Source organism: Nothobranchius furzeri, chromosome 2 (assembly GCF_043380555.1).
Source record: "Nothobranchius furzeri strain GRZ-AD chromosome 2, NfurGRZ-RIMD1, whole genome shotgun sequence".
Classification (NCBI taxonomy): Eukaryota; Metazoa; Chordata; class Actinopteri; order Cyprinodontiformes; family Nothobranchiidae; genus Nothobranchius; species Nothobranchius furzeri.
Genome location: NC_091742.1, coordinates 49,726,924 through 49,738,715, shown reverse-complemented (window position 1 = coordinate 49,738,715; position 11,792 = coordinate 49,726,924). Strand labels below are relative to the sequence as shown.

Below are 11,792 nucleotides of genomic sequence, written 5' to 3'. Positions count from 1 at the left end.
GTGTTTTTTTTTACCATGGGGAAGGGGGCATGTGTGTGTGTGTGTGTGTGTGTGTGTGTGTGTGTGTGTGTGTGTGTGTGTGTGTGTGTGTGTGTGTGTGTGTTGGTGGAGGAGTGTTGTGAAGGTTTGTTTATTGTCAGACTGTTTTTAAAATTCTGGCGATGGGAGGGAATGTGGGTATGTGGTTTTATTTTTTTATTTGTTAAGCACTTTGAGTTGCATGTATTGTAGGATTAAGTGCTATATAAATAAAGTTGACTGATTGATTGATTGATTGATTGATTGATATTTTACAAGCTTAAAGAGCAAGTTATTCCCTACCAGAGTCTTACCCCCAAATTCCACTACCTCCGCTCCGCTCCGACACGAACGCCGGAGCAAAATCGGTCCCGTTGTAGTCAATCAGAGCAATTCCACTACTGCGGCCGTGCTCCGGCAGTGCGGCGCAGTGCGCCGCCCTCTGTTCCGGTGTCCGGCAAAAATAGAATCGATCCTATTTTTACCGGACGCTGGAGCACCTCCGCAGTCAATGGACAGGAATCACAACCGCCCAACAGGAAAAGGAGCAAGCACACCTTCCGTTTTTCACAATAAATCGATAAACAAAAGGCGTTTTTTGTTTCATATGCACAGGTTTCACAACCTTTGACAACTATCAATGGCAACTGAACTTTAAATGCACAAAAATTTGCCATAAATACAGTTTCTACTATCAAAGTAGTCACACTTTGTTGATCCAAACACTGCTGATCTCTCAACACAAATGATGGGCAGATTAAACAGTTCATTTCGATGCTTCTCCCACACAACGGGTGTTTGGATCTAACTTCCGCGTTTATTGCTCGGACTGTACCGCAAGATCTCGAAAATCCCACGCATGCTTGTTTGCCCACCTCAGGTCTCCGCACCTGCTGCGGCGGACCGGAGCGGAGGTAGTGGAATTTGGGGGTGACTCCACTCCCACTTCCTACTTGAAAAACGCAACAAATGCTATCGCCTAGCAGACCGAGAGAGTGGAGTCGCTAACAAATACACAAACACAACAGCATTGTGACATCATAGAATATCTCTTAGCTAATAGCGATGGCAGATTTAAATTCCAATACGGTGCAGAGTTTTTACCTGAAGAGGGAGCACCACTGACAGTTTTGTGTAGAAATTTAAAATTTTTACTAAGATGCATTTAAGTGCCAAATTCAATCAATCAATCAATCAATCAAAGCTTTATTTATAAAGCGCCTTCCGCAACCCGCAAATTATTGACTACATGTGTCTACAGCACAATTAGACACTAGTTTATTTAGTTTATCAGCAAAAAAAAGTTTATTTGGGGGTGACTTGCTCTTTTAGAATAGTAGATTAAAATAAACTTGTTTACACTAGACACAGGTACGCTGTATTGGCGAAGCTATACCTTCGCTTTTGTATACTTGTTACTTCAGGTCACTACACTCAGTATGGTCAAAACAGCAATTCTAACAAACAACAATTACTAATGCTCCCATGTGATGGTAAACAATAGATAGTGCTTTCAGTTGTTTGTTCAGAGGGTTTGCATTCGATGTCGCCACCAGCATGCTGCCCATTTTTGTACCACTATGTTGCAATACGTCCAGCTGCAGGCTGGGTTATGTCTGTAATCCCTCTGCAGAAGGCAAACACTTTGCTAGTCTGTGAAACTTTATATAGAATCAGGTGTGTCTGAGCAGGGACACACTGAAAACATGCAGCACCAGTGGCCCTGGGTTTTGATTAGTTAAAAAGTTGCAAAAATGTGCACGATACAGTCGGCATTTCTCTTTTTTCTGATTGGTTATTCATGAGCTGCCTAGTCCCGCCCCTCAAGTGCCTCTCTGCCTGTGAGTAACCAGACTCTTTCTCTGTGCAGAATTAAACAGAGGACGAGTCTGGCAGACCAGGCTAGCTTTTTTTAGCTTGGCCTGAAAACTAAATTCTGAATATTACAACATATAACAATGGTCCCCATTTTTGAATGTGTATATATGTCTGAATGCGAATGTAAGCGTTTCACACACACTGAAAGGATAACTAGTAGAAGAGTGGCCGATTGGTTTAAAATAGCTTACAGCACGTTCAAACTACGTAAGCCAAATGCGATATCACGTTTGTGTCTTCTGGAGGGAAATTTTCATAAAGGGTTACTCATGCAGTCTTCTTTGTATATGAAACCTATTAACTCCCCCGGTCTAGATAATCATTACCTTTCTAGAAACTTTGATAAGCTCTTCTTAGAATACCCCACAGCGTAATTAGACTGTGTTTTCTCTACCGGAGACGTGATGTATCTAGAGGAGACTTACTTTGTGACTTGGGCTTCTAAGGAAGAGTTGAAGACCCAAGAAAACAACATTTATCTTGCTGATAACCCCGCTGACCTGCAGTACAGTCCAAACGTCCTTCAGAAGCAGTTATCTGGAGTAAACTCTTGGGATTTCATGCTTTGCAGTGCCTCCGTCAGAGGCTTTTACCGCTAACTGTAGAGAACCATGTTGACTGCAGTAACAAACTCTATCAAAAATGTAGGAAAGGGACCTGGTCAGTATTTTCTTGTTTTTTTTACTGATGGAAGAAGTAAATGTTTGGAAGAAATCTACCATTTTAAAAACATGAAAGTTTTAGGAAATTGTGGAAACTCATCAAACTTTGATTGTTGAGCCACTCTAGCTCCTCATAACAAAAAGGATGTAAAGTTGATCTAAGTATTTAAAACAAAGCCACATCCAAATGTAGAAATTTAAATATAGATGTAGCAGTTAGTGTTGTCAAAAAAATCGATACCTAGATATAAATCGATATTAAAAGTGGTATCCAAATTAGATATTCCATCCCTGTGGTATCGATATTATGGAGTCTCACATATACACAGCCTTCTTCAAGTAAACCTACACGCATGACAGCCAGATGCCGTAAAGCAGCCTCCGCCTCCCGGACAAACAGAAGAAGAAGACGCCGCATGGCTACATTTCAATTTCCCGCGCGAGTTGTCTCCGATCCAAGTTTTGTGAACAATGGCAACAGCGAAATTGGGAGGCGCTTCACAGCCCAACTTAGTCAACAACACAAAGAGCAAAAGTGCAGTGTGGAAACACTTTGGATACAAGGCTGATGAGTCGGGGAAAGCAACAGACCATGACAGACCCGTTTGCAAGGAATGCTACAAAGAGATCGCTACGAAGTCCAGCAGCACAACAAATTTGGCCAAGCATCTGAGAGACCGTCACCCCAAACTGCATGACGAAATGAAACAGGTGTCTAAAATGTATTAAATCTAGTATGAATGTGTCTAATTGCACCAACAAATCTGAGCTCACGTATTAGTATTAACTAAGCTAGCATACCAAGTCTGACATGTAGTTGTATATTCACGCTTATATGCTTAAAGGAAAACTCCCGTTTATTGCAACCCGGACTTAATTTCTGGCATGCAGTACGTTTGTTTACTCACGCTGACAACTTTGGTGTTACTTGGATTCCCCGGGGTATTTCAATTCAATTCAATTCAAGTTTATTTATATAGCGCCAAATCACGACAAGAGTCGTCTCAAGGCACTCCACATAATAAACATTCCAATTCACAGTTCATTAAGCCAATCAGAAATAATGTTTCCTATATAAGGAACCCAGCAAATTGCATCAAGTCACTGACTAGTGTCAGTGACTATACAGCAATCCTCATACTAAGCAAGCATGCAGCGACAGTGGAGAGGAAAACTCCCTTTTAACAGGAAGAAACCTCCAGAGAACCCTGGCTCAGTATAAGCAGCCATCCTCCACGACTCACTGGGGATCGAGAAGACAGAGCAGGCACACACACACACACACACACACACACACACACACACACACACACACACACACACACACACACACACACGTAATGTGTCTATAGTTATATTGTGATGTCTTAGTAAATATTGTATTTGGTGAAAGATAAACTTTATTGTATTTATCCTAGTGGATAATTAAACGGATAAACTAGTATTAGCACATCAAAAGTCAATGAAAACAAAAAGTTATTATCAGGAGAGAGAGAATGTATTAGTGGTTAGCAGCAGTGTGCTAGTCGATGGCCCCCTCCATGAGGCCACCACAGCTGAGCAGAACATCATTGTAGCTTCTTCTGGGGAGAAAAACACTTACAGAGAAAATAAAGTTAACAGCTGAAATTGCACAAAATAGTACAGTTAAAGAGCAGACTGTAGAAGAAAGCAGTAGAGTGTGAAAAGTGGTCAGTGTGTCCTCCAGCAGTCTAAGCCTATAGCAGCATAACTACAGAGTTAACTCTGGATAATCTATCCTATTTAGATGTAGGCATGTTGGAGGCAGGGCAAGGGAGAGCCGTCTTTACCAACTGTACACTCCACCTCCCTGTAATCCCCAACTTGTCCAGATTTAGGCTAACATCAGATTTTAACTATAAGCCCTATCAAATAAAAATGTTTTAAGCCTATTCTTAAAAGTAGACAAAGTGTCTGCCTCACAGACTAAAGCTGGGAGCTGGTTCCACAGGAGAGGAGCCTGATAACTAAAAGATCTGCCTCCCATCCTAAGTTTAGATATTCTTGGAACCACCAGTAGACCTGCAGTCTGAGAGCGAAGTGCTCGGTTAGGAACATATGGAACAATCAGATTACTGATGTATGATGGACCTTGATTATTAAGAGCTTTATATGTGAGAAGAAGGATCTTAAAATCTATTCTGAATTTAACAGGTAGCCAATGTAGGGAAGCTAAGACAGGAGAGATATGATCTCTCTTTTTAATTCTCATCAGAACTCTAGCTGCAGCATTTTGAACAAGCTGAAGACTTTTAACTACATTCTGTGGACTTCCTGAGAGTAATGAATTACAGTAATCCAGTCTTGATGTAATAAATGCATGAACTAGTTTTTCAGCATCACTCCTGGAAAGTATGCTTCTAATCTTAGCAATATTCCGAAGGTGGAAAAAGGAAATCCGACAAACTTGTGAAACCTGGGATTTGAATGACATGTCCTGGTCAAAGATAACACCAAGGTTCCTTGCTTTGTTCTCGGAGATTAATGTAATGCCATTAAGGTCAGGCGATTGGCTAAGCAATTTCCTTTTCTGGATTTCTGGTCCAAAGATGAGAACTTCCGTCTTGTCTTGATTTAAAAGCAAGAAGTTAAGAGTCATCCAATTTTTTATGTCCTCAAGACAAGCCTGTAATCTACCCAACCGATTAGGTTCATCAGGGTTAATGGATAAATATAACTGAGTATCGTCAGCATAACAGTGGAAGTTTATCCCATGCTGTCTAATGATTTTACCAATTGGGAGCACATATATAGTAAAAAGGAATTGGCCCAAGCACTGAACCCTGTGGTACTCCGCAAGTAACCCTTGAGTATGAAGAAGATTTGTCATGTACATTTACAAAATGAAATCTGTCAGACAGGTAGGATTTAAACCAGCCTAACACTGTTCCTTTGATCCCTACAACATGTTCAAGTCTTTCTAAAAGAACATTGTGATCAACTGTGTCAAAGGCAGCACTGAGATCTAACAAGACTAGAACAGACACAAGATTCTTATCTGAGGCCATAAGAATATCATTTGTAACTCTCACTAATGCAGTTTCAGTGCTGTGATACTCTCTAAAACCAGACTGAAATTCCTCAAACAGAGCATTAGTGTTTAAATGCTGACATACTTGGATGGCCACTATTTTCTCCAGGACTTTGGATAAAAATGGAAGGTTAGATATTGGTCTGTAATTCATTGGGTCATATGGATCCAGAGAAGGCTTCTTAAGTGAAGGTTTGATTACAGCAACCTTAAAATCTTGTGGTACATACCCATTTACTAAGGATAGATTGATTATATCTAGAATGGGGGCAGTAATCAAAGGAAATGCATCTTTAAATAATTTGGTTGGGATTGGATCCAAAAAACAAGTTGAAGGTTTAGATGAAGCTAATATTTTTGATAACTCTGAAAGCTCAACTGGATCAAAACAGTTCAAGCACAGATGAGGTTCTACAGTCACCTCTGAAGCTGCCTCGCTTACTGAGGAAGAAGAAATCGCATTAGGGAGGATGCTAAAGATTTTGTTTCTAACAGAATTAATTTTACTTGTAAAAAATCCCATGAAGTCATTGCTGCTGAGGGCTAAGGGAATAGATGGCTCAGAGCTACGATTCTGTGTAAGTTTAGCAACTGTACTGAAAAGAAATTTAGGATTATGCTTATTCTCCTCAATTAATGCTGAAAAATAAGCAGTCCTAGTTTGTTTAAGCTTATTTTTATAAAGCACAAGACTATTTTTCCAGGATAGGTAGGCCTCCTCATGGTGCGTAGAGCGCCATGTTCTCTCCAATTTCCTAGAGTTTTGTTTTAAGGCTCGTAGATGAGAGTTAAACCAGGGAGCCAAATTCCTGTCCCTAATTACCTTCTTTTTTAAGGGGGCAACATCATCTAATGCCACACGTAAAGAGGAATTCACATGATTAACTAAGGCATCAATTTGTGAGGGGCTAGAACTGAAAATATTGCCCTCTGCTACATGCCTCTGAGATGCTGAGGACAGTAAAGATGGAACAGTTGATTTAAAAGACGCAACAGCGTTGTCAGATAGAGACCGACTATAATGAAATTTACTTTCATGTCTCGAGAACTCAGTTATAAAAAACTCAAAGGTTTTCAGAAAGTGGTCCGAGAGGACTGGATTATGTGGAAATATTGTTATTTCCTCACACTCTATGCCATAAGTCAGCACAAGGTCCAATGTATGATGGCAGGAGTGGGTGGAGCCATGTATTCTTTGAGTAAAACCAATTGAGTCTAAGATATTGCTAAAGGCTACATTGAGGCAATCATTTTCGATGTCCACATGAATGTTGAAATCCCCCACTACAATGACCTTATCAGTATTTAGCACCAAATCAGATAAAAAATCAGAGATCTGATCCAAAAACTCAGAGTAAGGGCCTGGTGGACGATATAAGACTACAAACAAGAGTGGTTTTACAGTTTTGCAATCTGGATTAGGAAAACTAAGAATAAGATGTTCAAACGAACTGTAGCTATTGATCTGTAAGGGACTGATTAATAAGTCCGAATGAAAAATGGTTGCCACTCCTTCTCCTCGCCCTGTACTTCGAGCAATGTGATGATTTAAATAATTTGAAGGAGTCGACTCGTTTAAGCTAACATAGTCATCTTGCTGCAGCCAGGATTCTGGGAGAGAGAGCAGAGAGATCTGATTATCACAAATCAACTCATTAACTAACAAAGTCTTAGAAAAAATGGATCTAATGTTCAACAACCCACATTTAATTTTTCTAGTTTTCTGCTCAGTTGAATTTGTTCTAATATTTATGAGATTTCCATGATTTGCTTTATTAAGCCTGATATTTAATCTGTGTGATTTTGGCCGTGGGCAGGACACTGTCTCTATGGGGTAGTGGGTGGGTAACAGTACAGAAGCTGCAGAGGGGTGGGTTAAACTACGACTCTGCTTCCTGGTCTGGACCCTGGGTTGTCATGGAGGACTAATAAAACTGGCCATATTCCTAGAAAGAAGAGCTGCACCATCCAAAGTGGGATGGATGCCGTCTCTCCGCATCAGACCAGGTTTTCCCCAAAAAGTTTTCCAATTATCAATGTAGCCCACGTTGTTTTCAGGACACCACCTAGACAACCAGCGGTTGAAGGACAGCATGCGGCTAAACATGTCGTCACTGGTCCGATCAGGCAGGGGGCCAGAGAAAATTACGGAGTCCGACATTGTTTTGGCAAACTTACACACCGAAGCAACATTAATTTTAGTGACCTCCGATTGGCGTAACCGGGTGTCGTTACCGCCAGCGCGAATAACAATCTTACTGTATTTACGCTTATCCTTAGCCAGCAGTTTCAGGTAAGATTTAATGTCGCCCACTCTGGCCCCAGGTAAACATTTAACTATGGTTGCTGGAGTCTCTAATGCCACGTTTCTGACTATGGAGCTGCCAATGATCAGAGTCGGCTTGTCAGTGGGTGCGTCGCTGAGCGGGGAAAATCTATTAGAAACGTGGACGGGTTGGTGGTGCCCCACGGGCTGGGTTCTATGCTTCCTGCGTACCGTCACCCAGCCGGCCTGAGGTCCCGGCTGCTCGGGTTCCACTGGAGGGTCGCTACGGGGTTGTTCTGAGCTAGTTAGCCCCGCGCTAGCTAAGTAACTACGGCTGTTTACAGGTTTTTCAACAGCGCGGAGCCGGGATTCCAATTCCGACATCCTCGCCTCCAAAGCTACAAAAATGCTACATTTATTACACGTACCATTATCACTAAAGGAGGCAGAGGAGTAACTAAACATCTGACACAGAGAGCAAGAGATAGGAGACGGAGAAGCAGAGACAGAAGTAGCCATAGCAGTGCTGAGGCTAAGCTAACTGGACGAGCAGCAAACTGTTCAGTACCAAATAAATTGCGTGCAGACTCAAATGGTTCCCTAAAAGCTAGGTGGAACAACAGAAAATGTGCGTTTTAGCGTGCTTTTGTGCTACAATAACTCAGAGATATCCAAGTACAGAGAAATTAAATCAGCTTTAGCGAGCCCCAAACACCAAACAGCTACACGGAGTGCAACACTGAAAACAGGAAACAGGAAACGCCTTACCGCCAGGTGCAGCCAATCATTTATTTAGATCCATTGGTGAATCACCGTCAGTGTATATCCATATAACGGGTGCGGAAGGGCACCCATGGTGCAGCCTCGAAATAAGACATTATCTGCACCAAAACATCTTCATGTCGAAAGGTTTTGTTAGGAATCATTAATGTGATTCCCCTGTTCGTTTGGAGCGGGTCTGGGATTTCTAGGCGTAAATAGACTAGCCGCGGCTAATCTAACCGGCGCTTTTAATGACGTCACTGCCGTGTGCCAATCTGTTTTCATTAAGATTAGATGTACCTACCATGGAGAAATTCGTTTTCTCCCTTTATTGACCAACAGAACTATTCAAAAGTACAGAACAAAACATACAGTATGGCATTACAGCTTATGACAAAAATGCAACTTAAGCAGAGTTTAAGCAGCAAAACATCACTCTGCAAATATAAACAAAGAACACAACATAATTCATAAAATTAAAATAGATGGAAAATAGCAATTAATTCAAAAACACTGATATGAGGTATTTCATGGCATTTAATTTAAATTTTTGAAGGGATTTACAGACTGAATGAAAAAATTGGGTTCTCGTGCCATTTTAGTTGTAATCTGAGCACAATCCCCACTTGGTGCTTAATGATGGTCAGCTATGGATTTATTGGAAAATGTTAAAGTTGGAAACACAAATATGATCCATGCTGGTATTTGCGGTAGCATGTCTAAGTGACTGCCGTTGTAGACCAGAAATCGTGAAAATTGCTGCTTCTTTTTTAAGTTAAACTACAGCTGAGCTCAACTTTGTTGGTGCGGACTGCAGGGAGAACTTTTTTTTTAATTGACATTTGACTCGATATGCATTCAAATTGTTTTTGTTTCATTTCTACAACCAGGCTCAGGCTGATGCAGAGAAACAGTTGACGTCCACAACCAAGCCATTCCAGCCGACATTGCCTGCACAATTTGATCAGCAACGAAAATATGGGCCCAAGTCCCTAGAGACTCTAAAACTGAACAGACTTGTTGCTGAATATGTTTGTATGGATCAAGTGCCCATTTATTCAGTTGAGAAGCCTGGCTTCCAACAGCTTGTTACGCACCTCAATCCCAGGTATAGCATTCCATCCCGCAATTTTTTCATGTACAGTGAAATCCCTGCTCTGTACAACAGTATCAAAGATGTTGTACTGAGTCAGTTTGAGGGTAAACCATTTTACTCATGCACCACCGACCTCTGGACCAGTAGGGCATCCGAGTCGTTTATGGCTGTGACTATTCAATCCATTACTGATTCTCGGGAGATGATGAGCTGGTGTTTGGGTTGTGTTGGAATTCACTCTGACCACACAGGAGAAAACATCAGGGAGGCATTTGAGGAGGTCATCCAGGATACCTGGAAACTGGACCTTAACCTAATGGCAGGCCTTACAACTGACAATGCCTCCAATAATAAAAAGGCTTTTGAGCAGGACTTTTTATGGGTCCCTTGCTTTGGCCACAACCTGGATTTGGCAGTCAGCAAAAGTCTAGAGGTAGACAAGGTCTCATCGACATTATCCAGACTTAGAAAAACAGTGTCAGCCTTCAGCAGGTCACCAAAGATGGTTAGACTACTTAAGAACAAACAAAAAGAGCTGCAGTTAGTTTAACACAGTCTCATTCATGATGAGCCAACACGCTGGGGCTCATCCTTTGAAATGGTGGACAGATTTTTGGAGCAGCAACAAGCTGTGTGTGTGGTTCTAGCAGAGAACAGAAAAAAGTGGCACCTCATGCCTAAAGATACAGACATTACAACTTTAGAGACTGTACAAGAAGTGCTGGGCCCATTAAGCTCATTCACTGATGCTCTCAGTTGAGAAAAGCATACCACTCTTTCCTCTGTGCTCGCTCTCTGCTGGAAGATTTTCTCAGTTTTAACTGTAGAAGGTGATGACTCTCACCTGAAAAGGCAAATGAAGGAACTGATAACCAAAGATCTAAAAACTCGATACCAGGACGGGCGCTTACAGTTGCTATTAAACACTGCGACCTTTCTTGACCCACGTTTTAAGCTAAATTTCACAACACTGAAAGATGAGGTAAAGGAGCACCTCTGTGATAGCTTAAAAAGCATTCCAAATATTCAAACTGCAGCTTCTCCAAGTGAGACTCGGCCAGCAAAAAAATCAAAAACTGACTTGAAGGGATTGTTGTCTGACATTCAAGGGGAGAGAAAGAAACACCCTGATGCACCTCATGACGTTGAAATCACTTCTGCAGATTGTGACAAGCCAGAGTACAAACTGAAAAATGAGCTGACTTTGTACCAAACCATGCCAGAAGTACAGGCAGAGCATGATCCACTAACATGGTGGAAAGCCAATCACACTACCTTTCCTCACCTGGCCTTGTTGACCAAAAAATATCTTTGTATAGCTGCCTCAAGCTGTGCCTCAGAGCGCATCTTCAGTACATCAGGGCTCATTTGCTCCCCAAGAAGACTGAACCCTGACAGAGGAGCACATTGATATGTTGGTGTTTACTGCAAAAAATATCCATATGGCAAAGCAAATCCAGGAAAAAGTGACACATTAGACAAAGAGTAGAGGTCTTGCTCTTTACCTCTGTCCTGATTTAAGCTTAACTATAGTCTAGAGTTAATAAAGTTTTAACTGTTCAACTGTTTTACGTATGTGCTTTCTGAATGCACATTTGATGACTGACAGTGTCATGTACATATGTTATTGTTAGCATTTTATGTTATGGTATTCATATCGAGTGTTCAAGACCTCATTGGTTATACTTTAAGTATTTTGTGTTTTCTAAATGCACATGTTTGACTGAAAGTGTTGTTTAAATATGCTTTTTTCCATTTTTGGTTGATTTATTTTCATATTGAAAACAGATTTTATGAGACATTTAATTTGAGACAATTCATGTTAACTTTCGTCAGTTTTTGTATGCACTTAAAAAAAAGCTGTTACTTGAAAGGTTTAAGCACTTTAGTTTATACACTTAATTCTTAAATTTAATTTTTGCAATATAAATTGAGGAATGTTATTTTTTGAATAAACGTGTTCAATAAATTGGTGTTTTTAAATAGTATTGAAATCGAGTATCGAGTTTTTTTCCCAGTATCGAATCGAGTTTGAAATGTTAGTATCGTGACAACCCT

The 11,792-nt window shown here is 40.9% G+C and overlaps 1 protein-coding gene across 1 annotated transcript; it reads left to right on the top strand.

Moving 5' to 3' along the window:
• The first annotated feature begins 3,029 nt into the window (after window positions 1-3,029).
• LOC139061997 (E3 SUMO-protein ligase ZBED1-like) lies at window positions 3,030-11,145 on the top strand. Its single transcript, XM_070542028.1, has 5 exons — window positions 3,030-3,269; window positions 9,529-10,226; window positions 10,344-10,443; window positions 10,540-10,780; window positions 10,898-11,145. Exons 1-5 carry the CDS (start codon window positions 3,030-3,032, stop codon window positions 11,143-11,145), a joined length of 1,527 nt encoding a protein of 508 aa, XP_070398129.1.
• The last annotated feature ends 647 nt before the right edge of the window (window positions 11,146-11,792 follow it).

Coding starts and splice junctions, on each gene's coding strand:
- LOC139061997 (XM_070542028.1), top strand. CDS start 3,030: ATGGCAACAGCGAAATTGGGAGGCGCTTCACAGCCCAACTTAGTCAAC. Junction 10,227..10,343: donor ACAGTGTCAGCCTTCAGCAG/GTCACCAAAGAT, acceptor AATGGTGGACAG/ATTTTTGGAGCAGCAACAAG. Junction 10,781..10,897: donor TCAAACTGCAGCTTCTCCAA/GTGAGACTCGGC, acceptor TCACTTCTGCAG/ATTGTGACAAGCCAGAGTAC.